Source organism: Microtus pennsylvanicus, chromosome 9 (assembly GCF_037038515.1).
Source record: "Microtus pennsylvanicus isolate mMicPen1 chromosome 9, mMicPen1.hap1, whole genome shotgun sequence".
NCBI classification, from domain to species: Eukaryota; Metazoa; Chordata; class Mammalia; order Rodentia; family Cricetidae; genus Microtus; species Microtus pennsylvanicus.
In genome coordinates this window covers 49397759-49423732 of record NC_134587.1, presented here as the reverse complement: position 1 = coordinate 49423732, position 25974 = coordinate 49397759, and the positions used below count along the sequence as shown (strand labels likewise).

The following is a 25974-nucleotide window of genomic DNA, read 5'->3' as shown; positions in this document are numbered from 1 at the left end:
ATTGGGCATATTAATTATGGTAGCCAAAACAGGACTTTTTATTACTGGACTTTAATACTGTGATAGCCAGACCTTGGTAGTCAGCCTCGGGAGGAGAAAGTGGACAAATAAGGGAATACCTTGGTGGCTAGCTTTAGGAATATGACCTAGCAGTGTAGCAAGGCAGAGGAAATAGGGGAAGGACAGGGCCTGCCAGAGTCATGTTCGCCATGCCCAGGCCTACTGGAGCCCTTCATGTGTAAAAATTGTTGATCACCCCTCCTCGTGGTCATCCTGCTCTTGTTCCTGTCTCCATGTTGCCATGGTTGCTGCTGATAAACAGCAAGGGAAACAAAAGCTTTCATAAAAAATCCAGGCAGTAGTAGCACCCCTTTAATCTCAGCCCTTAGGAGGTAGAGGCAGGCAGGTCTTAGTTCAAGGATAGCTTGGTCTACAGAGGGAGTTCCAGGACAGCCAGATTCACAGAGAAACCCTGTCTCAAAAACAAAAACAAAACCCAACAAGAACAAAAAACTTTCACACTGCAGCATTGGGAGAGCTTCTCCTTAGAATGACTTCTAGTTGGAGAAAGCAAAAGGAATTGAGCCAGCTGATAAATTGTTAATCCCACCAATACAGAATAAAACACTATGGCCCAGAATCAAGTTTTACAAGGGTTTAAGAAGGAAAAGGTTTAAGAAAGAATATTGTATACATAATAAATAAATAAATAAATATTAAAAAAAAAGGAAAACCCATAACTCATTGCATTTCCCATTAGGTCCAATCAGGGGCAAGCATACATCCTGTCCTATTTCCTGCCTATGTACCTCCTGCTCATATGTGACCGAGCACAGCTGGTGCAGATGGGTTCAACAAACTTGTTTGTTTAGGGGAGTGAAAGCGTGGCTCCTTATCTCCCATAAACAGCAGCCTCCAGCATTTCAGGAACTATCTGTCCTTGGGCAAGGGGCTTGCAGATCAGAGGAATTTTTGTTTCATGGATCCCTAAGGCATAGTAATTAAAACTTAAAATGTAACTTTGACTCTCACAAAGTAACTTAAGTGTTACAGAGAATAGCCATCTCCGTGGTTGAGTAATCAGTTTGAGCAGAGTGCTTCGAGTTTCGTTTCCACAGCCTTTGCCTCTTTCCGCAAAGTTTGCCTAGTAGTTTATGCTGTCTTTCTCCCACTACTAGATGTAGACCTCGCGCAGATAGGTATTTGTTCATCTGTGCCAGAACCATGTTTGGGATGTATCAAGTGTTAATGGATTGTTTGAATTTAGATACATCTCTATTGGGAGCCTGAGTCCCCTCTCCCCGGTGAAAAACAAGGGTCGATGAGGAACATAAACACTCCCTACAAATCTGGAAAGTCGCCTTGAAACGAAGCTTTAGTCCAGGATCACTAGGTGTAAGCGCAGACAGGTGGTACCGGCTGTATCCCGCCCCTCTCCCCAGCCCCGGCCATTCTTCTCCACCTTCCCGGTGGGCAGCGGACGGAAGTACCGGCGCTTCCGCCAGGCGCTGGCTCTGGGTGCCGGAGGGACGCGCGGAGATGACGCAAGCAGCACCGGAAGCCGCTCCCCTGTGAGGCTGCGGACCTGGAGCAGCGGCCGCAGGTCCAGGTCTGTGTTCGCTATGGGCCGGGCCGGGCTGGGCAGGGATCCTGGACGCCGGCGGCGTTGCTGACCCGCTGCCTCGGCCTGTCTTCTCCCTCTCCCCGCAGGCGCCATGGCTGCGGAGCGGACCCGGCCGCTGCGACGCTCTGGTGGCCCGAGCGCGCCTAGTCGGTGTGAGCCCGGCGCGAGGTCCCGGGCCCCGGGGCGCTCGCTCAGGTCAGTGCCGCGCGGAACACGGCTCCGGGAGCAAGGGACCGAGGGAGCCACGAGCGGGCTGAGGGATTCGGAGTTCATTTTAAAGACAGGAAAATTAGATCTAAGTTCCTGCCTTCTGGTGCCTCGGTTTCTCTAGCTGCGAAATGAGTTAACACTGATGCCCCAAGGCTACCAGTTTGATGAAAGATGAAGTGTGGACAGGTGGTTTGTAAAATACAGAACGTTGTAGAGCGTGTAGGAAGGCACCGTGCTTGTGGGTATGCTTTGAAAACAGGTGTGTATTTGGGATGCTACTTTTTTAAAAAGGCCGAAATAACTGTATTCATACAGTTATTTAGTAACAGTGACTGCATTTATTGAAGGCTTATAATGTGCCAGATACGCGCAGAACGCTTTAATCTATTTAATCCTCACAAACTCTTGTAGGTAAAGCAGTACCAGGCTACAGTTTACAAGTGAGGAAATGTGCTTGAAGTACATGAGATGATTGGTCCATGGTTACCCAACAAGTGAGATTTCAGAGCTCATGTTTTATAAACATTATTTGAAGTTTTTCAAAGAGGCTGTGACTCCACTAGTCCCAGCAGTCAGGCATCTGAGGCCTGGGAACTGTGAACTGGAGAACAGCCTAGGCTGCATCTCAAAAGCCTGGCTCAGAAAACAGACAAGAAAATAAAAACAGTTTTCTAAATCCCACAAGCAGCGAGAGGAAGAGAATTTTAAAATAGTGTATCCATTCGATTTGAACCACAATGATGTGTGGTTAAAAGGGATCTCATCCCTATTCCTTGTCTTCCTAGTTCTCCCTGGAAGTAACCTGTTTAATCAGTTTCCTGAATATTCACAAAATATGCACACATTTTCAAAACATCTGATTCTTTTTTTTTTTCTTTTAGTTTCTTGAGACAGGGTCTCTCTGCATAGCTCTGGCTGTACTGGAACTCACTATGTAGGCCAGGCTGGCCTCAGAGATCCTCCTGTCTCTGTCTTTGAGTGCTGTGATTAAAGCTGTGCACCACCATGCCTGGCCTGCCTCTGTGCTTAACTGGTTACTTGGTAGGAAAAGGGGGGCAAGGAGATAACCTTCTGAAAACAACAATATCTACCTTTTATTCTTTAAAGAAAAATTGTGTGTGTGCTTGAGTGCATGCGTGTGTGAGCAATATAGGCCAGAGAACAACTTTATGGTGTCTGCTCTCTCCTTCCAACTTTATGTGGCGTCTTTGTGTTTACTGCTGTGAAGAGACAACATAACAACTCTTATAAATAAAAATATTTAGTTGAGGGGGCTCAATTATGGTTTCAGAGATTTGGTCCGTTATGATGGGCATGGCAGGGTGCTGGCAGATGTGGTGCTGGAGTAGCTAGGAGTCCTACATCTTGGAGGCAACGGGAAGTCAACTGACTGTCACACTGAAGGAAGCTTGAGCAAAAAAGATCTTAAAGCCGGGCGGTGGTAGCGCATGCTTTTAATCCCAGCACTTGGGAGGCAGAGGCAGGGAGTTCGAGACCAGCCTGGTCTACAAGAGCTAGTTCCAGGACAGGCTCCAAAACCACAGAGAAACCCTGTCTCGAAAAACCAAAAAAAAAAAAAAAAAAAAAAAAAAAAGATCTTAAAGACGGCACCCACAGTGACACACTTTCTCCAACAAGGTCACACCTTCTAATGGTGCCCCTCCCTTTGGGGGCCATTTTCTTTCAAACCAACACATGGCTTTTGGGGATCAGGTCATTAGGCTTTGCAGCAAGCACTTTTACCCACTGAGTCTTCTCATGGACTTATCTTTTACTCTTTACCTGCACAAGTTATGGCAGAGCAGATGGAGGGAAAACATATTCAAACTTTGCACCCACAATGCTTTGCCTGTAAAATGGAGGGTGGAGACTGGGTAACATTGAGCTGCTGCTTCCTATGTATCTCTGGGAGAGCCTCTCTACCTCTTGGGCCATAGTCTTTGCTAGTAAGGGCAGTAGTACTTACATTTTAAAGGATCCATGCTAAAAAATCAAATGTGGTATTCACAGGCACTGCTTTAGCCCTTAAGGCCAACATACACCAAACTCAGGCTCCCATCTTCCAATTTAGGAATGCGTTCTGATACTATACATTTTCAGAGCTTTGTGATTGTTTCTGTTACCAGCTGGAGAATAAGATGTTTGCATTGAGAGGGGTGAGAGGAGCAAGATAGTGAGGGGTGTGTGTGGAGAGAAGCGAGCACCTAGGAAGCAGCACCTCAAGTCAGTAACTGCCTTTCTTTATGGAATTAGACGCCTGGGAAACTCAAGTGCTTAAGTTTTTCTTCGAGGTATGAAGAAACCTGAGATGAGACTATAGGACTGAAAATGATGTTATGCTAGTAGGCCGTGTCCATTACAGCCTCAGCACTACTCAAAGGCATCCTGCCAGGCATTTATAGGACTGGACATGTCTTACCTCACTTCTGATTCTCACACTGCTGAAGTTGGGATAGCTTGTTTTACAAATGGAAGCTTAGACATTAGTTGAGTATTCCCATGATCACAAAAGAAGTGGTTGAATCAGCTAAAAAAAATTTAGTGGTTGGTCTAGCTCTTTCATTTATCCCAGCTTGCTTCTGTACCCAGTGGTCCTGACTCCACACTAACGGGAAAGACCATTCTGAAGTTGGCTATTCCACTGTTGGAAGGAATGCTGTTGAGTTGAGATCCCGTTTTCTGAGGCTTCCCCCTGAACCTTTGCTGCCAGTTTCTAGAGGCTCTAAGAACAAGTTCAGTTTAGACCTGTGGTTTTAAGAAAGTCCCTCTAAAATTGGTTGGTTCTTTTAGAAAAGTAAAAGTTGATGAGTTTTAGTATTATGCTCTGAACAATTAAATGATTTGAGACAGGCTTTGTGGCACACACCTGTCATTCTTGTCCTCAGCAGACAGGGGCTCAGTAAAAAAGAAACTGAAAATGCGATGTTCAATAGCTCAGGTGCCCACGGAAACAAATGCTATGTCTTGTGAATAGTTATTCTTAAAAGTAGGATTCTGGATGTGTTACCGAGAGTTTATGCTAGGGATCAGACAGGAAGCTTATTTTTCGAGATGAGTTGATGACGTCGTGTGAACTGTTTGTTCTTTCAGCAGATGAAGAACTGGGTCTCTCATATAAATGGGTGCATCCTTTAGTCCCAGACTCCTGACTTTGAGTAGTCTTCAGAAGCCCAAGCAGTTAGGCTAGAGAGAACTGATTGAAATGTTCTGTTGCTTCTACTAAGATGACTTTGTGTCTGACGTGGTCTTGCCAAATCAGGTGCTGGGAACTTGGTTTTTGCTCACTTTCCATGGCAGAGCTGGAAGAAAGCTGGCTTTGTATAGCTCTACTCTAGGTAACATGTCAGGAAATTTTTAAATTTTTTTTAATCAGATGGCAATCTTATAAGTAATCAGAAGAATGCCCACCCACCCCCAAAAAAAGCCGTGGCACTGTCTGAACATAATAAAAATCAAACTAAGTTCCCATGAACCTGTTACCCAATATTAACATCTATCAGTACAGAGCAAATAATTTTTATTGGCATTTTTTCTCTTTCCATTAGTTTAATTCTCAATGTTAATTTTTATTTTTATTTACTTACCTTTTTTTCAAGATAAGGTTTCCCTGTATGGCTCTGGCTGTCCTAGAACATACTTCATAGACCGGGCAGGCTTTGAGTCACAGAGATTGCCTGCCTCTGCCTCCTGAGTTTGGGAATTAAAGGACACACACACACATTTAACCCTCATTATAAAGAATAAGTTGACACGCCTGTTGATGCTAAGCCTTTGTCCAGTTAGCCTTGGAAGGTTGATACTTTCTCAAAGGTAAAATGCTATAATCAGATACACATAGTATCTGGAGATCTTATGACCAAGTTAGGATTCTTAGGTTTTTTTCTCCTCCTCCTCCTCCAGTGGCTCTTACAGTTCAGGCTAGGTTGAACTAACTACATAGCCAAAGATAGCCTTGAACCTTCACTCACTTCTCCCAACCTCACCTTCCGTGTGCTGGATTATAGGCGTGCCAGCAGCTGTGCTGATCTTTTTGGTTTTTGGGGGGAGTGGATGGGGGTGGTTTTAGGCTTTTTGTTTGTTTTTATTTTTGGGGTTTTTTGTTTGTTTGTTTTTTAAGACAGGGTTTCTCTGTGTAGCCCTGGCTGTCCTGGAACTTACTCCTTAGACCAGGCTGGCCTTGAACTCAGAGATCTGCCTACCTCTGCTGGGATTAAAGGCACGTGCTAGCACTGCCCAGCTGCTATGCTGATCTTGAAAGCACAGGCCTCTATTCTGTTCTGCTATTTCACTAGCTTTGGAGCCACAGTGATTAACTTAGCTTCTTGTGCCTGTAGTTTCATTTGTAAAGTGAAGTCACATGTTTTCTGTGAGTGTCCAGATGATTATTTTTGGCTTTGTATATCTGACTGTGGTATTGCTATATTGCCCAGGCTGGTCTCCAACTTCACGATCCTCTTAGGGTAGCCTCTGAGTGCTAGTATTATAGGCACATTCCACTATGCCTAGCACTATGGGAATTATTAATTTGCTTTTTCTTGTAGGCTGTAAGAGCCCTCATGGCTCTCTAAGGAACATGATAGAGACTTGTGACTAGCTTATGTAAGGCTTCTAAAAGCAAACTGTACAGCCTTTAGTAGTCCATGTTCTATAGACAGTGCTGTAAGGGGGATGGCACACCAAAATGCAAAGCTTACTACACGTTTATTTTTCTTCTTCACATCTTTTTGCTTCAACATCTACTGTAAAACTAAGCCGTTAGTTTTGTAATTTTGGGTGGCAGATCAGGTTGTTCCCAGCATAACTAATGCATAGGTCACAGCTCCATAGATTTGCTTTGTGTATGTCAGTTACATCCTGATGCTGTTCTTGTGACTTTATTTCCCAAATAGAGTTTATTTAGTAAGGAGTCTGGTGAGGAAGCAATTTTGTGATGGATCGGATGGCGGGTTGTGTGCAGAGTAGAAGACACTGTTATGAATGTTCTGTACATCTTTATGGGGACAATGCATGTGGCATGTATTAGACTTTATAATATTCTGTCTGTGTGCAAGTCTGCAGGCCAGAAGAGGGCACCAGACCTCTTTACAGATGGTTGTGAGTGTATTAGACTTTAAAAGGAGCAAGTCACACACTGACATAAGTTCCTCTGACATATTTACTATATCACGATTTGTTAAAATGTTTTCTTAGATGCATTTCCTTTTGTGTGCATGAAAACATTCAGTGTAGTTTATTAACTGTGAAGTAACTAAGCATAAAATTGTAATGCATTTTTACACTAATTTTTAATACTTCGTTTATTAGCAGTCTTGCTTGACCAGTCTTTTTGAACAGAACTAATACAATATTTTGATGTGCCACAGGTAAATATTTCCATAACCTTATGGAGAGAAAGGACTTTGAGACATGGCTTGATAACATTTCTGTTACATTTCTTTCTCTGACGGACTTGCAGAAAAATGAAACTCTGGACCACCTGATTAGTCTGAGTGGGGCAGTCCAGCTCAGGCACCTCTCCAATAACCTGGAGACCCTCCTCAAGCGGGACTTCCTCAAACTCCTTCCCCTGGAGCTCAGTTTTTATTTGTTAAAATGGCTCGATCCTCAGACTTTACTCACATGCTGCCTGGTCTCTAAGCAGTGGAATAAGGTGATAAGTGCCTGCACAGAGGTGTGGCAGACTGCCTGTAAGAATTTGGGCTGGCAGATAGATGATTCTGTTCAGGACGCATTGCACTGGAAGAAGGTTTACTTGAAGGCTATCTTGAGGATGAAGCAGCTGGAGGACCACGAAGCCTTTGAGACCTCATCATTAATTGGACACAGTGCCAGAGTGTATGCACTTTATTACAGAGATGGACTTCTCTGCACAGGTAAGGACCTGGGCGAGTCGCCCGGGAGGGGAAGCAGTGTTCCTTCTCTCTACCAACTTACAAGAACTGATCCTTGTAAGCTCCCTCTTGAGAAGATCCAGCGTTGCCTATACGGGATATTTGTCACGCACATTCCTCTGGGGAAGAGACATTTTTCTAAGGGTTTGTGACAAAAGCTTCAGATAGTCTTCCCCCCACCCCCCCACCCCAAGACAAGGTTTTTCTGTGTAGACCTGGCTGTCCTGGAACTTGCTCTGTAGACCAGGCTGGCCTCAAACTCGCTGAGATCCGCCTGCCTTTGCCTTCCAAGTGCTGGGATTAAAGGCGTGCTCCACCGCTGCCCAGCCAGATATTTTTTTAAGTATAATGTGAATCAGAAAGGTGTAGGTTACTTCTTACACTTTTCCTCTGTGTTTGTTAATTTTGTTTCTTATTTTATCATTTAAACACTCTTTTTACATTTAGCAAGAACATTTTGGGTGGATTATTTAACCTGTGTTTATTTCTTTGCTTTTAAAATGATGGGAAGAGACAAATTCCTTCCTTGGTCTAAAGTCCTGTAACCCTAAGAATTGAATGCTGAAAGTCTGGACATAGAAGCAGAGACAGCTGGATGTTTTTTAAACTAGGCATTTAAGTGACTGTTCGACACACCGTTCTGTACAGTCCACAAAGAATGATCTACCATAGCTGTACTTTCAGTTTTGAATGGGTTTATTGTCTGTTAGAGACTAAATAGCAATCAGTAGAACAACCATCAGACTGAGCACTCCAGACATCTAGCAGAGATGACTGGGAGAGCAAACACAAGATAACACTATCAACTTGGGGGCTTACAAACCTCCAGCAGAAATCAACTGGTGAAGTCAGCCAGCTCCACCACCACCCCCAGGCAGACAGCTGACTTTACCAAGTGAAGGAGTCCAATTAAATAGCAGCAGGTGATGTCATCAGATTGGGTGCTAACAGCATTCCTAAGAAACTAACTGGGGAGGTTGAGATAGTCCTTTATATTCCCGGTAGAGTCTTCTCTTCTCAGACAAGCTTCCCTGACTGAACCTGTGTTACCATGCCACTGCAGGCATTTTTATATTATGGGACAAACTGTAGTAATCTTGGTTGGAAATAGTGTACCTTCTAGCTTTTTTGAAGGATCTGGTGTTTTTATTTTTATTTATTTTTTTAAATATTTATTTATTTATTATGTATTCAATATTCTGTCTGTGCGTATGCTGCAGGCCAGAAGAGGGCACCAAACCCCATTACAGATGGTTGTGAGCCACCATGTGGTTGCTGGGAATTGAACTCAGGACCTTTGGAAGAGCAGGCAATGCTCTTAACCTCTGAGCCATCTCTCTAGCCCCCGATGTGGTGTTTTAAAAACCCTTAGCTGCTTCCTGTTTTTTTCTTCTCCCAATTACAGAGCCAGGGGTCAACTTGTTCTTGGACAAAGTGCCTTGGAAAACACTTGAAATACATCTGCTGGATGTCATAGTTGCTTTTCTTTGGCTGTGATAAGATGCTATGGCCAAATCACTTTATAAGAGAAAGCATTTAATTTGGGGTTTATGAATCCAAAGTCCATGACAGTGGCCATGAGCACAGCAGCAGGGAGGTAGGCAGGAATGGTTCTGGAGCAGCAGCTAAGAATATGAAGCAGAGAAAGCTAAGAATGGCATGGGCATTCGAGGCCTAAAGCTCACCCCCAATGACTTAATTCTTCCAACAAGACCACACCTAAGCCAGACGTGGTCACTCGGGAGGAAGAGTTAGGTGGATTTCTGTGAGTTTCAGGCCAGACTGGTCTACAAGAGCAAGTGCCGGGATAGTTTCCAAAACGACACAAAGAAACCCTGTCTCAAAAAACTAAAAAGGACCACACCTAATTCTTCACAAACAATGCCACCAACTGGGGACCAAATATTCAATCATATGGGCCTATGGGGGCCATTCTCATTCAAACTGCCACACTGGAGTATGAGACAGGAGAGCCCTCACAGAGTGTACTTTTAACAAGCTTGAAGCACATGACAATGTACCTATATAATATACATTATATATACAACTGTTAAAGTTTTAAATTTTATGTTACTATAGAATTATAATGGATGTTTGTTTCTACAAATGGCTCTGATATGTGTCCACATTTAGGCAATGTAATTCCTTCTTGGCTGTGTGTGGAGTGGTTCTAGGATTTTTTTGTTTGTTCTTAGATTTATTTATATGAGTATTCTGTCTGCATGTATGTCTGCACACCAGAAGAGGGTATCAGATCTCACGGGATTAAAATTATAGACAGGTGGGTGCTGAGAATTGAACTCAGGATCTCTAGAAGTCAATGCTCTTAACAACTGAGCCATCTTTTAAGTCCCCCCAATTTTTTTTTAATCATGTATTTATGCATGTGTCTGAGTTTGGGTTTGTACACATTAAGTTCATGTTCCAGCAGAGGCAAGAAGTGGACACCAGGTTCCCATTTGTGAGCTTCTTGACATGGGACTGGGAACCAAACTAGGGTCCTCTGTAAGAGCCTTGTCTTCAGCCCAGTTCTGGTTCTTACCAGCAGTCTTAATGCCTGTTTGCTTACATCATGTACACTGTGTACAGATAACCATATTAACTGTTCAATCCAGAACATTTTTTAACAAATATTCCTGGAGTGCCAAAACTATATAATTTTCACTTTTGATAAGTTCCTTTGTGTAAATATATCATGTAGCTGTTTCCATGTTGGTATACATTCAGGTTTTTGTTTCATGACTTTGTTTGCATCCCCTTCCCCTTGTAACAGAGGCTGGAGTAAAATTACCAGTTCCACAAGTGTGACTGATCCCTGCTTTCTGTCTGCACGTGTGCTGAATTGCTGCTGTGCCCACAGCAGGTGAAATAATCTGCTTATTAGTTAGGAAGTAACCTCTCAAGATTATTTTTAAATTGCATTTCTATATAAAGCACATATTTTCCCATGTGGTGACTTAGTCTCTGAAATGCCAGGCACCTTTTCAGTTTAATTAGTCATTTGATTGTGGTATGTCATGGTTTGGCTTGTCACCCTGAACTTGCTTTATGCTATTTTCCCTGTAAGTCTGATTATTGGAACATTATCATCCATTTTCCTGTGCTTTGATGTCCTTTGTAGTTGTAATACTTTCCAGTTGTATAAAGGCTGTAGCCTCTTTTTTTTTTTTAAATTAAGATATGGTTTGGAAGCCGGGCAGTGTGGTACACACCTTTAATCCCAGCACTTGGGAGGCAAAAGTAGGTGGATCTTTGTGAGTTCAAGGCCAATCTGGTCTACAGAGTAAGTTCCAGGACAGGCTCCAGAGAAACCCTGTCTTGAAGAAGAAAAAAAAAGGCTATGGTATTGACTTAAGTATATTAAGTATACTTAAATACTGGCAGTGGGCTCATTGTCTTCATAATCCCATTTCTTTCTTTTTTGGTTTTTTGAGACATGATCTCTCTGAGTACCCCTGGCTGTCTGGAACTTACTATGTCGACCAGATTGGCCTCAAACTCACAGCGATCTCCCAGCCTTTCTTTTTTTTTATTTTAGAGTGTTTTGCCTGTGTGTGTCTATGCACCATGTGCATGCTTGGTAGAGGCCAGAAGAGAGCATTGATTCCCCTGGAACTAGAGTTATTGATAGTTTGTAAGCCACCATCTGGGTATGCGAGTAGATCTCATGTTCTCTGCAAGAACGGCCAGTGCTAACTGATAAGCCATCTCAAGCCTTGACTCTTAACTTTAAAAAATGTTACTCTGTGAGTGTGAGTGTGCGTGCATGCATGTGCTATTTTTAAGCTAGGTCTTGATTTTTTAGCCTATGCTGTCCTGAAGCTTAGTACATAATATAGCTAGCTAGCCTCCAACTTGTAGCAATATTCTTTCTGAGTTTGGGGATTACTGGCATTCACAATTATACTCCTCTTCATCATTTCTTTTCTTGCAATAAAAGTTCAGTTATGGGCTGGGGAGATGGTGAGCGGTCAAAACACTTACCATGCAAGTAGAAAGACTGGACTTGGGATTCCCAGAACCCATGGAGATACCAGATGTGTGTGGCAGCCCACTGTGATTCCAGCTTCCTGAGGAGAGACAGGGAATCCCTGAGGCACGCTGGTTGTATTAGCTAGTCATATGGTAAGTTTGACTGAGAGACTCTGCCTCATAAGGAATAAAGATGGGGAGTGGTAGAGAAAGATTCTGGACATTGTCCCAAGGTCTCCACATGCAAACATACATACACATACACACTCATACATGTAAGAAAGAGGAGGAAAAAACTCATTTATTTGTTGAAAAAATAAATGGGAAGTAATCCTCAAGTCCTCTAGCTACTTGTTAATATTTGTTAGTGGACCCAAATCTGTATGTTTGTTTGTTTTCAGTGCTGGCGACTAGAAATCCAGGGTCTGTGCGTGCTAGGCCTGTATTCCACCACTAAGCCACGTTCAGCTCCCAAACCCTGTAGTTTAAGATTAGTTTTTAGGGGCTGGAGAGATGGCTTAAAGGTTAAGAACACAGACTACTTTTGCAGAGGTCTGGAGTTCAATCCCCAGCAACCAAGCACATGGTGGTAGCTCACAACCATCTATAATGAGATCTGGTGCCCTCTTCTGACCTGCAGACATAACATGCTGACAGAATACTGCATACATAATTAATAAATAAATAAATAAATAAATCTTTTTTTAAAAAAATGGGGGACTGGAGAGATGGCTCAGTGGTTAAAAAAAAGATTGGTTTCTAAATGGGTATATATTATTTTTATTATAATTCATCAGTTTTGCATTTAAAAATTACATCATGCTTTTGAAATTGATCTAAAGTGTTAGTTGAAATTTCTAATGGCAGCATGCTTGAGACTTCACAGGTAAGAGAAATAAGTTAAAGAATTATAGATGTGTTTCTGTTATTGTGTCTCTTTTTAAGAATTATTATTTTTGCCAGGAGGTGATGGCACATGCCTGTAATCCCAGCACTCAAGAGGCAGAGGCAGGCAATCTGTGAGTTTAAGGCCAGTGTGGTCTACAGAGCAGGTTCCAGGACAGCCAGGGGTACTCAGAGAAACGTTGTCTTGAAAACAAATAAACAAACAGAAAGGGCTTGTTTGGTATGTCCCAGGCATACCAAGTCAGACCAAAAATAAAAAATAAATTTTTATGTTTGTGTATGGGGGGAAACCTGGGGAGGCCAAAAATAGGTATCAGATCCCCTGAGCTCCCTGTCCCACCCCTCACTTCCTTATTTATTTGTTTCTTTTTAAAAATATTTTATTTATTTATTATGTATATAGTGTTCTGCCTGCAGGCCAAGGCACCAGATCTCATTGATGGTTGTGAGCCACCACGTGGTTGCTGGGAATTGAACTCAGAACCTCTGCAGCCCATAATTTGTTTCTCAAAAACTTTAATTTTCACTTGGGTGAATAGTGGGATCCTGAACTTGGCAGTGAGATAGCATTACCAAAGAGAGTGATGGCCAGTGCTAACGATTGGCCTGGTCTGCAGGGAGATGATTCTCCCTGTTAGATTATTTCTGAAATGATGAAAGAAGAACTTAGTGTACTTCGCGACATCAACAGACAACAATGTGAGAGCCACATGGGAGAAGCAGGGCCGTTCCTCTGCTCAGAGGGTACACACGCTCCATCAGGAAGATGACTTAATGTAGGTGAAAGTCTCCTGAGGACTGTGCCAAGTCGCAGTGCCTGCCCTTCCAGAGAGCAGTTTCTGCTCCACTGCAGTCTGTTTCTACCATGTAGGATTCACTGGTCATTTCTGACTTTGCAAGAGAAGCTTCAAGTCTAGATTTTTGTGAAATGTGCTTATTACTTTTCAGTATTAATCTTTATCTGGATTTTAGAATATTGTGGCTAGGTCATGTTCAGTCTGTGGTAACCTCTGGATTGAGTGAGAAAACCACCAAGCCAGCTCCCCAGCCCTTAAAATGGGAAATACCAGAATTAAAAGACTTGGAATGTAAAAGAACAAAGTGTGTCCTTTTGATACCTTGTTACATGTTAAAGTATTAACACTTTTGACAAACAGAATTAAATAAAATACACTTCATTTTTTAAGTAACCATTGGAAACAAAATTATATGCTGTTTCTATTGGGCATATTGTTGCCGACCTCTGCTTCTCAAGTGTTACTGATGGTGGAGAATTGCCTGACAACCTTTTTAATTCCACATCTCTAAACTAGAATGCTTTCCTGTTTGTGTGAGGTTTGTCTTTGTATGCTCATTTCTTAATTTTCTGTGGTGTTGGGGTAGAACTCATAACCTTGCACCTCTACCACTGAGCTGTGTTCTCAGCGCACTGTGTATTCCAATAATGATCCCTTGGTGATCTTAAAAGTCTCCATCCTAGGGGGCTGGAGAGATGGCTCAGAGTTGAAGAGCACTGGGTGCTCTTCCAGAGGTCCTGAGTTCAATTCCCAGCAAGTCTCCATCCAGAAGTGTCCATCACAAACCACAAGCAAACCCTGCCTCTCATTTTCTAGAGAGGAAAACAGAGACCTAAATAGCTAGCTGACAGTAAGGCAGTTTTCATTTCCGTGTCCTTGGAGTCTGTCCACATGGAAGTCTTGCCCACGGTCTTTTAATGTGTAGAGTGTATGTTTATGCCACATGTGTGTTTAGTGCCCTCAGAAGTCAGATAAAGGTGTCAAATCCCCTGGAACTGGAGTTACAGATGGTTGTGAGCCACCATGTGGGCGCTGGGAATTGAACCCAAATCCTTTGCAAGGATAGTATTTGCTCTGAACCTTGGAGCCATCTCTCCAGCCCATGGGGGTGGGGGATTTTGTGGCTGGTTTTGTTTAAACATTTTTTTTTTTTGCCACTGAACTGTATTGTCAGCCCATCAGTGGTATTTTTACAATAAAAAATTATGCTGGGTTGTCAGCACAAACCCTGATGTCAGGATGGATGCCTCAGTGGTTAAGAGCACTGATGGCTGCTTGTTTAAACATTTTTCAGCTTTTGAAAATTAACTTGTTGGAGCTTTCCTAGAATACAATGTCCTAGTCAAAATAACTGTATTTAGTGTTTCTCAAAATGTCGTTTGTTGAGCCTCTAAAAGTAAAGTTTGAGACAAAATTTAGTGATTAGAATTGCAGACTTAATAAAAACTCAGTCCTGAATTACCATCATGATTAGTATAACTTTTCCTCAGAGGCCATGCTGTGTCCCATGTGACTTGGGGCTGGGAGCCCTGAAGAAAGAACACACACACACAGTGAAGCTGGGATCGGGTGGGGTTCTCTAACCACAGTAACCCAGAACCTCGGTGTGTTTATTAGGTACAGCACAATGGGAGGGTTCCTTGGTCTCAGTAGGAGGTGTCTTAGGCAGCCAGTCTCTGACTGTAAACAGCTGGGAGGAGGAAGCTGCAGTTCTCAGTCTTTTTTTACACATTGGTCAGTCTTTTGTAAACACTCATACTTCCATGGACAGTTTTGCCATCCCTTTTAGCCTGTTTAACCGTTTTGCCAATTTACCATGGGCCAACTGGTCTTGGAGTTGACAGACCTTACATATTCATTCAGAAGTTTACACACTCAGGGCTTCCTCCACTTTTCCCTCCAGATTTAAGCTGTCTGTGAGTTGATATGAAAGTTTGAGGGTGATTTATCCCTAGTGTTCATTGAAGTTCCTTGACATCTTTCAAGATGGCTCAAGAAATTACCAACTAGCTCATGTAAAAGCTACCTACTGACCTGAGGCTCACCTGTGCTTTCCTAGTCAGCAGTCCTTATTTATTCAGGATCGTTGGGCAGTGAGTAGACAGGCATTCAAGTGTAAACATGCAACCATAGGTAAGACAAACACTAAAGTCAATCTGAAAGCTCTGCTAGCCAGAGAAAGGAAATGTTGCAAATAGAAGCATAAAGAGGTGACTTAGTCTTATATCCTACAGCCCGGAAGATTATGGGAAAAGATAAGCTTGCTTGTTGCGGGAGGTCCTTCTGCAACACCTGCTTTCTGTCCTAGTATATTTAATGCCATTTTGAAGCCCAACAAACACATTATTCTGTCTATGCTTTGGTTTTCTTAGCCTTAAAGCAGAAGAAGCACTCCAGAGGGGACTGACTGTCCTTCTTTAAGGTGTCTAGGTCACACTAACCTTTCTGGTTTTTCTCTTCAAGGGTCAGATGACTTGTCTGCAAAGCTGTGGGATGTAAGCACAGGACAGTGTGTTTACGGCATCCAGACCCACACTTGTGCAGCTGTGAAGTTCGATGAACAGAAGCTTGTGACAGGCTCCTTTGACAACACCGTGGCCTGCTGGGAATGGAGTTCTGGAGCCAGGACACAGCATTTCCGGGGACACACGGGGGCGGGTGGGTTCTTTTTTGAGGGTCTTTACAATTACTTTACCCATGCCTATTAAGATCAAGAGTCAAATACTTTAAGTTTTTTTTTTCTTGCTTGCTTTAACCTGTGGTTTTCTCTTTTTTACTACTGCAGCGATTTCGCTACATTTGGAATGATTTCCACAATTTTGCTTTTTCTAAGCCTTCAGAACTCTTTTATGACCCTATGTACTAGGAATAGATGTCCTTCTCTCCCAGATTATTTCTCTTTCTGCACAGTTGCTTACATTTGCTTTTAGTGGATTCCATCCTGCACACCCAAATATTCTGTTTATTTATTCAAAACTGAAAACCCCTTGGGCAGTTTACAGATTTTATCTACACAGAGTAGATCCAGTTAGTACTTGGCTGCTAAGTGAGTAAAACAAGCAACATCCTGGGACTAACATGAAAGAAATTTCTATTCTGGAATGTCCTATTTACACACATAGTCATAGTGACTACCTTACCTCCTACTCTAAGCTCCATAGGTCAGTGATTCGGCTTATCTTGTTTACTTTGATAGCCTAAGTTCCTTATGTTGTACCTGGTGTTAATATTTCTTTGAACCTAGCTCTTCTACTAAACAACTCCCTTCAACTATCCTTATATATTTTTAAAAAATTTTAATCCACTCTCATTTGTTTTAGAAGTCGATGGTCTATAGCTGGGTGTGATGGCACACACCTTTAAGAGGCAGGCAGATCTCTGTGTGTTTTGGGCCAGTCAGGGCTACACAGTGAAACACTGTCTCAAAATACAAACAAACAAACAAGAAGTCTATAGTTTAATATGGATCCCATCCATTAAACGGAGTGATACACAGCATAAGGATACCACAGCTTCTAGAGATTTCATTCCTTACCAGTTTTGGAGGTCCTGCTCTAAAAATGTTCTGCTATTTCTTGACACTGCTGTGGCTGTTAATCCATGCCTTTCTTGTCCCCTCTGCCTGGAGTGTTGCTTATTTTCTTAATAAGCTATATGCATTCTTCTTGTCCCATCTCCAATAGTTCTTCTGAAGTCCTCTGATAGCTCTGATAGAGTAGTCATCATCTCCAGTGTTGCTCTAGCAAGAGGTAACCTCTTGAAAAAAACAACTTGTCTCTCATTTTCTGGAAGGAAGGGCCAGTGTCTTTATCCGTAGGTTACCAATGTCCTTTTGAGTTTAGTAGACATTTAAAAACAAATACTGAAGCTGGGCAATAGTGGTGCATGCCTTTAATCCCAGCACTCAGGAGGCAGAGGCAGGCGGATCTGGCCAGCCTGGTCTACAGAATGAGTTCCAGGACTGGCTCCACTGCTACTGAGAAACGCTGTCTTGAAAAGAAAATACTGAATGAAAATTCACTGCATGTCCTGAACTAATGTAGTTGCTAGGTGTACAACTTGAAGAAATTTAGAAACTGTTGACCAAGTCTGACCTTTGAGTTCCTTGTTTCTCTCTGTCCTGGCCTTTCTGGAGCCCAAGTGTTCTGTAGCTTATTTTCTTCACACTGCTGTTTTGTTTTTGTTTTTTTTTTTTTTTAAAGATTTATCTTTTTATTATAGAGAGTTCTACCTGCATGTATGCCTGCAATGCAGACCAGAAGAGAGTACCAGAACACATGGATGGTTGTAAGCCACAAAGTGGTTGCTGGGAATTGAACTCATGACCTCCAGAAGAACAGCCAGTGCTCTTTGAGCCATCTCTCTAGTCACCACACTGTGGATCTTAAAAGGGCTGCCTGTGCTGATGTTTTCCTATAAACACTAAAAAGGGTTGCCATCATTTCCATCACACTGAAGCTGACACAAACAGAAGAGAGTATGTTAGTTGCAGGCTTTCTCATCCTTAGGATAATCTATAATAATAACAGTTTTGAAGTAGATTTTCTTTGTATCATAAAGCTGCTGGTTGAATAGCTCAATTCTTAATGTGCCCTGGTTAGGAAGTTACCTATTTGGAGAGCTAGGAGAAGAAATGTTATTGTTTTTACAAAGATCCCTTGACAGTGAAGTGTTTTCACTCTGACTGTGTTGTGTGCACTAGTGTTCAGTGTGGACTACAGTGATGAACTGGATATTCTGGTGAGTGGCTCTGCGGACTTCGCTGTGAAAGTATGGGCTTTATCTGCTGGGACATGCTTGAACACACTCACTGGACATACTGAATGGGTCACCAAGGTAGGAAGACCAAGGGATGTCCTTTGTATCTGGCTCCTCACTGGTGGGGAATGGAGGATGATAGATCTTGCATATATTGTAGATGAATCATAGCAGAATAAATGCACTCACAGAGCATGGTGGTTAAGATACCTTCTTGATTCAGAACTGTAATTTTCATTTTGAAAAGTGTTAGGATAGTAGTAGCACACACCTTTAATCTCAGCACTCAGGAGGCACAGGCAGGCAGATCTGAGTTTGCGGCCAGCCTAGTTTACATAGAGAGTTTCAGAACAGCCAGGGCAACACGGAGAAAGCCTGTCTCAAACACCATCCCCAACCAAAAAAAGTGCAGTGCTTATAAAATGTGAGATAGGGAGGAGCTGGGTGTTGCTCAGTGGTAGAACCATGTACAAGATCCTATGATCAAGCACCATTATGACAAAAATATGAGAATAAAATTAGAAAAATGAGTCTTTTAACAGAATATTGTGTTCTCATTTTCAAAACTAAATTGTTTCAAATGCAATATTAATGGTATACTTGTTGTGCAGGCACACATTTCTTGAGCTTATTATACTCTTTTCCAAGAGGCTGAGGATGTAGGAGTAAACAAAATAAACCTGGGTCCAATCTGATGGATTTTAATGTAATAGAAATGGTACTATCAGAGGTTAAGAGCATTGCCTGCTCTTCCAAAGGTCCTGAGTTCAATTCCCAGCAACCACATGGTGGCTCGCAACCATCTGTAATGAGGTCTTCTGACCTTCATGTATACACTCAGAATATTGAATACATAATAAATATTTTTTAAAAAAGAAATGGTTACTATGTAGCAAATTCACAAAAAGTGCTGTTTAATTGCAAATTAGTTCTGTGAAGGAGAAGTGCAGTGCAGTGTAAGAAAATCTAGGGAGTAATTAGGAAAAGCTTTTTGAGACAGACCAAAAGGTGGCTACGCGATAGCTGTGGAAAGAGCAGGGTATGGTTTACATATGCATGTGCTCAGGGACAGAAAAGCACCGGAAGGCCAGTTCAGCCATACTGTAGAGGCCAGAGCTGGCCTCACGAAGAGGTTGTGGGCCAGAGTAAGGTTGGTAGATACCAGAAGTGTATTGAGAAAGCTATTGAAAGTTATGATTTAAGGTCTGCTGTGATTTATGTATGAGAAACAATTTGAATGTGGAAAGCTGATAAATTAGAGATACATACACATGGCTACAAGATGCCTAGTTGGATTTAGTCTAAGCAAAAGATGCAATGGCTTGGATTTGTGTGGCAATGCATGAAGGATCTATCTTTAATATAAAGTCACCTACAGTTATTCATTGTAGGTTAGAAAGAAGAGAGATTCAGAAATGCCTGCCAGGTTTTAGATTGGGTGGGCAATCTAAAATTTTCCCTGAATAGGTAAAAGTAAAGATAGGGAAGTTTGTGAGAAGATAGGTAACACCAGACACACTTCACTTATCAAACAGGAAACTATGTCTTAGACAACCCTAGCGGGTGTGGGCTCAGGATGATGCCTATGATGTGGACAAGTTCCTCCTCCCTTTATGACTTGGACTCTGTCATTTGCTAAATTCTTATGCACATTAGATAGATGTTGGGGCAGCACTGAGCAGAGGTGCCTGATGTGTGCTAACACATCTTCAGGTCTCACTGCTCCTATATCTCAGGCTTCTGAATGGTTATGCTGATCTATTTAAAGATTCCTAGGACCTAACAATAGCTGGTGACCCCAAGTCCTATAGAACTTTACTATTATTTGTATGGTTCTAGTTCATCTTCACTGCCATTTATATGAAGTAAGGTCATAGGTATTTTATCTCCTATCTTAAAAATGAGTAACTGAGAAACAGTAAGTCTGGTATATCACATTGATTGGTAGCATGCTCATTTAGCATGTAGGAGGCTCTGGGTTCAGTCTCCAGCACTAAGGAACAGCACACGGGCTGCTCTGTTTTCTTCAGGGCCATGGTTAGCAGATCTCTGTGACAGATTGCAGGGTCTTAGTCTGAGCCTGGTGCTTTTCCTTTGTGGTGCACATGCTTCTGAAAAGAGACTATGTCTGTCTACATCTGTGTTCAGTTCATGTTCCTTGTTTATTTGGTTTTTTTTTAAGAACTAAGTTGTTTTAGGTAGCCCTGTTTGACATGGACTCACTATATAGACCATGCTGGCCTTGTTTTCACAGAGACCTGCATGTGCTGGGATTAAGGGCATGCACTACCACACTTGGCTCCTTACGTTTAAGTTACCTGTGGGGTGTATGTGTGCATGCGCACGCATGCGTGTGCATATTAACAGCAGTAATAATAAAGAGAATGCAGTATCGAGGGTCAAATTGGAGCCTTGTGTATGATAGGCATGCAATTCACCACTGAGCTACATCCCAAATGTGCACTTCATAATTTTAAAAATTAATCCTAATGTTAGCACTTCCAAATTTAAAAAAATAAGAGTAACTGCTTCCAACACTAGACACTGAGATACAGCCAGTAACAGAATCTGGTTGTAGTACAAATGTCAAGAATTAACCTAATAATGAGTTCCACATCATATTTTCTAGCATAACATATCAAGCTCATTTTTTTTATTTTAAAGATTTATTTATTTATTATGTATACAGTGTTCTGCCTGCATGTGTTCCTGCAGGCCAGAAGTTGGCACCAGACTTATTACAAGTGGTTGTGAACCACCATGTGGTTGCTGGGAACTGAACTCATGACCTCTGGAAGAACAGTCAGAGCTCTTAACCACTGAGCCACCTCTCCAGCCCCTCAAGCTCATTTTCATATTTTAATTTAAAAACGGTATAAAACTAGCATAGGAACAGAGTGGTAAGTTCTCTGTATAATACAGATGCTTATGCTTATAGGTGGTTTTGCAGAAGTGTAAAGTCAAGTCTGTCTTGCACAGCCCTGGAGACTACATCCTCTTAAGTGCAGACAAATATGAGATTAAGGTAAGTCTTTTCCCTCTGTAATTTATCTCACCAAAGGGGGAAAAAATAGCATATAAGGAAAACTAAAAAGGTATGACAAAAGCTAGGCATGGTAACACACACCTTTAGTCACAGCACTGGGAAGGCAGAGGCAGATGGATCTCTGGATCTCTGTGAGTTCAAGGCCAGCCTGGTCTACAGAGTTCCAGATCAGCCAGGGCTACACAGAGACTTCCTGTCTTGAGGATGGGGAGTGGGGGGGATCCCTGGAACTTGCTAGCTTGCTGATGTAGCCAAATTGATGCACTGAAGTTCTGTGAGAGACCCTATCTCAAAAATAAGGTGTAAAGTGATTGAGAATGACACCAGCATCAACTCCTGGCTTCCGCATGAACTCACCCCTGTGTTATACACACTGATGAGTGTACACACAAAGGAGAAAGCACTAAAAATTGTTTTCCACGTACTTAGTGGTTTTTGTTTGATTTTGTATTTTGAGGGGCTCAGTCATGTAACCCAGACTGACCTCAAACTTGCAATCCTGCCTCAGCACTCTAAGCATTAAGACTTTTCTCTTAAGGTTCCTACCTTCCTCAGTTCTTAGATCTAAACTACAAAAAGAAACATTGATTTATTTCACAATTTACCAAGTATTTACAAGACACATGTTTTTTGAGACAGGGTATCTGTGTAGCCCTGACTGTCCAAGTACTTACTCTGTAGACCAGGCTGGCCTCGAACTCAGAGACCTGCCTGCCTCTGTTTCCTGAGTATTGGGATTAAAGGTGAGCATCACCACTGCCCAGCTGACACTCCATTTCCTTGCATTTTTAAACCACCTTTGTGGGAGGCATTATCTTCATTCAGAGAGGTTAACTATTTGACCTAAAATCACAGAAAATCAGGACTTAAACTTGTGACTCTTGACTAAAACAGGAGTCTTGACCCTGCATTTTCTTTGTGTCTGTTAGTGGGGCCATTTTTTCTTTTCCATGTTATATAAACACTAGCTTTTCTTTATTCATATGATCAATCATCTTCCCTTTTTTTCCTTTTTTGGTAGATTTGGCCAATTGGGAGAGAAATCAACTGTAAGTGCTTAAAGACCTTGTCTGTCTCTGAGGATAGAAGCATCTGTCTGCAGCCAAGACTTCATTTTGATGGAAAATACATTGTCTGCAGTTCAGCGCTTGGTCTATACCAGTGGGACTTTGCCAGTTATGATATTCTCAGGTAATGTTTCCTTGGTCCATGTGCTGGGCCTCTGAAAGTCTCTACAGTTCAGTGGTGTAAAGAGAATATCTGAGTGTGCGCGTCAGTGTCTTCTTTTGGAAAGTGGGGTTGTATATACTGCATTCAGGCAAATGTTTTAGAAGCACGTGAAAAAGTGTCATATGCTGAGATCTAAAGATCAAGGTTCTAATCCCTCCCTTACTCTGAATCATGAGCCCCTTCTTCCCTTTCAGGAATCAAAACCTTATTCTGGAAAATGGGAGATATAGATGAGAAGACCTTTCCAACCTCCTTCAGGTCTAATATTTTAAGTTCGACTTCATCATCAGTTGAACTTATGCACTGTTATTTGGTCCTGACTCCCAGTGGAGTCAGTCAGTGGTCTTCTGTTGACTAGTGACTAGGTAAACTAGATTTTCTTCCTTCCATAAGAGTTTCAATGGCAATTCTGTGCCCCACTGAATATTGTTGACCCCTTCCTAGGAACTGGAAGGGTTTTTGGGGGTTTTGTTTTGTTTTTTAAAGGTTTATTTATATATTTTATATATATAGTGTTCTGTCTGCATGTATGTCTGCAGGCAGAAGAGGGCACTAAACATCATTACAGATGGTGGTGAGCCGCCATGTGGTTGCTGGAAATTGAACTCAGGACCTCTGGAAGAGCAGCCAGTGCTCTTAACCACCAAGCCATCTCTCCAACTCTGGAACTGGAAGTTTATGTTGACATGTTTGGGTGCTGTATGATAAATTGGAGAATTTACTTTGATTTAAAAAAAAGTCTTGAACTTAGGCACCAAAGTCTTAGGCTCTTTGGCACCTCTCATGCCAAAGATCTGTTATTCTCTCCTATGGTCTGTGTGATTTTTGCCTAAATTTCTCAATTCTGTGCCTCAGGTTTTTTATTTATAAATGAACCTAGTACAGGAGCTGAAAATCTTTATTATTAATAACTCAGAAACCCTTCATTAAGAAGGACTGTTTGAATTTGTCTAGTCTCTTGGATTGCACACCTATTAATAATTCAGTTAGTACTGTGTAGCATAGTTCAGGAAACAATAGAATAAAAAATGGATTAGAAAAGACTGAACACTGTCGTCATTGTTTCTATTATGACAAATACAGTCAAGGTCAGCTTATACAGGATATGATTCTTTTTAGTCCCCTAGTATGACTTTGATGAGCTCTGGCTCCCTGGTCTCAGCTACAGCCTCATTTGCATCTGAGTCAGAATTCAGGTTTCAGACTGTCAGATTCACTTCTCGGGTAATCATGCTTTGAGAAGAGGATAAAAGCAGCCTAAAAGTGTAAGGGCCTATATTCTACATCTAGTCCAGCATTCATCCAACCACAGCTCTGTTATCCAGATAGCAGGCATAAGCCAAGGGCACCAAAACTGAGAAGGAAACTGAAAGAACTTGAGCCATAGGTGTTGTAATCTTGTAACTTCAGAGGTGTAGCAGGAGAATCTGGAGTTCAGAGTAAATCCTGAGCTAAATCCTGACCTTCAAGCTGAAGTTGAAGGTCAGCTATATGAATACTTGCTCAAAAAATCCGTGAGATCAGAGTGAGTAAAGGTTACTACCAAGCTGACGATGTGAGTTTGATTCCCAGAACCCCAAAGGTGGAAGGAAGTTGTCCTCTGACCTAGACACACACACACATATACACGCATGCATGCATGCACGCACGCACCATTGTTTCAGTGCTTCCTACCCAGAATCCTGAAAGAAAGTTCTATTGATGTTCTAGAGTTTGGGCATACTAGCTTTAAGTAATGAACCTGAATGATTGTTTGCTAGTAGGAAGTGCTAGGTTTAAAGTTGAAAGCAGACATTCTGTCTCTGCCTTTTTCTACCTCCAAACACAAATAAAGAAAACGTTTTGAAATCCCAGCACAAATCCTGCAGCCATGGTTCCTAGAACCTTTCTAGTTTTGAAGCTAACAAAACAAACAAGCAAAAAGAACACAAATAGCAGCATGCTGTGCACTTTAGGTGGAGAATGGCTGTGATGTTGAACAGCCCAGGACCCAAACTGCCAGTAGGGATTCTAGTTTCCACAGACATCCTGCTTTGAATTGATGGTGCTGGGATTACCACCACCCCCCACCCTGCTTCCTTTTGGTCTTTTATATGAATTTTCTACTTTTTTGCTCTTTGTGCCTCGGCTTTATTTGTTATAAGGCATTTATTGAACACTTACCTGTGAGTCAGGCATTCTGAAGTACACAGGGAAGCAGCAAAAACATTAAACCAAAGTCATGGAAATAACTGACCAAGAAGAGGGAAGACCAACATTCAATAGCCAATTACAGGGCTTGGTAGCTCAGTGGTAGACATCTGACTAGTTTGTCTGAGGCTTTGGGGGCTTAATTCCCAATACCATAAAACAAACTAATAAGATACAATTTTTTCTTTCATTTTTTATTATATACAAAAATGTCATTGACCAGATGGAGTGTTTAGCTTAACTAGATATATGCTGTTCTTGAGTATTCCATTTGTTTTTTTTTTTCTCCCATTTTCAGCCCAGGTTATAGCCCATGCTCTGGTGTAGTTTTCACACCAAGGACCAGCAGTTTTTGACTATTTCCCTACTCTCATAGAATATTATCCTGGTAGGCTTTTTTTTTCCGTCCTGCCCCCCCCCCCCCCGCGCCCTCCACACACACACACAACACACACCAACAAGGTTTCTCTGTGTAGCCTTGGCTGTTGTAGAACTCACTCTGTAGATCAGCTTGGTCTTGAACTCAGAGATCTGCCTCCCTCTGCCTGGGATTAAAGGCATCCACCACCATTCCCGGTTCACAGTTTCCTTTTTATGAAAAAAATCTTACTAGCTCTAAAGTTGCTTAGTTGTTTGATCTACAGCAGAGTTGACTTCTGTTTCATGATTCTGAACTCTCCTCCTTGTAGGGTCATCAAGACACCTGAGGTAGCAAACTTAGCCTTGCTTGGCTTTGGAGATGTCTTTGCCCTGCTGTTTGACAACCACTACCTGTACATCATGGATTTGAGGACAGAGAGCCTAATTAGCCGCTGGCCTTTGCCGGAGTACAGAAAATCAAAGAGAGGCTCCAGCTTCCTGGCAGGCGAAGCATCCTGGCTGAATGGACTGGATGGGCACAATGACACGGGCTTAGTTTTTGCCACCAGCATGCCTGACCACAGTATTCACCTGGTCTTGTGGAAGGAGCACGGCTGACACCTAGAGCTACCACCGCTGACTGACTTTGGGTGCCAGGGCTGCGGGTTTTGGGTGCAACGTCTGTGGCAGCCTACTGCATGAACCAAAGTTCTCACCTAAAGGTATCATCGCGCAGTGCACAATCACTTATCTCTGTTCGCCAGGGCTGGGGCGGGAGGGCTTGTCTTACTGACACACGCAGCATGCTAATGAGGTACACAGTGACTTACTTCATTTGTACTTAGTTACATTGGTCAGTATAAGAGGTTGCATTTTTGGGTTTATCTTTCTGAGTGGAATATGGAGTAAAGACAGTTAAATGATTCATTAACCTGCTAAATGATTGCCTATGAAATCACATGGAGTCTGTTATTAAAGCTTTCTCCCATA

General features: G+C 42.2%; 1 protein-coding gene across 3 annotated transcripts; it reads left to right on the top strand.

Moving 5' to 3' along the window:
- Window positions 1-1530: 1530 nt before the first annotated feature.
- Fbxw2 (F-box and WD repeat domain containing 2) lies at window positions 1531-25915 on the top strand. Of its 3 annotated transcripts, XM_075985967.1 has the most exons (8): window positions 1531-1609; window positions 1711-1819; window positions 7198-7707; window positions 15864-16058; window positions 18103-18236; window positions 21097-21183; window positions 22226-22395; window positions 25314-25915. In XM_075985967.1, the coding sequence occupies exons 3-8, from the start codon at window positions 7218-7220 to the stop codon at window positions 25600-25602; spliced, it is 1365 nt and encodes a 454-aa protein (XP_075842082.1). In that variant the 5' UTR covers window positions 1531-1609; window positions 1711-1819; window positions 7198-7217; the 3' UTR covers window positions 25603-25915. The 3 variants fall into 3 exon arrangements, with proteins under 3 accessions (XP_075842082.1, XP_075842083.1, XP_075842081.1); XM_075985968.1 differs by lacking the exon at window positions 1531-1609 and having other exon boundaries at window positions 1622-1819; XM_075985966.1 differs by lacking the exons at window positions 1531-1609; window positions 1711-1819 and adding an exon at window positions 1851-2093.
- The last annotated feature ends 59 nt before the right edge of the window (window positions 25916-25974 follow it).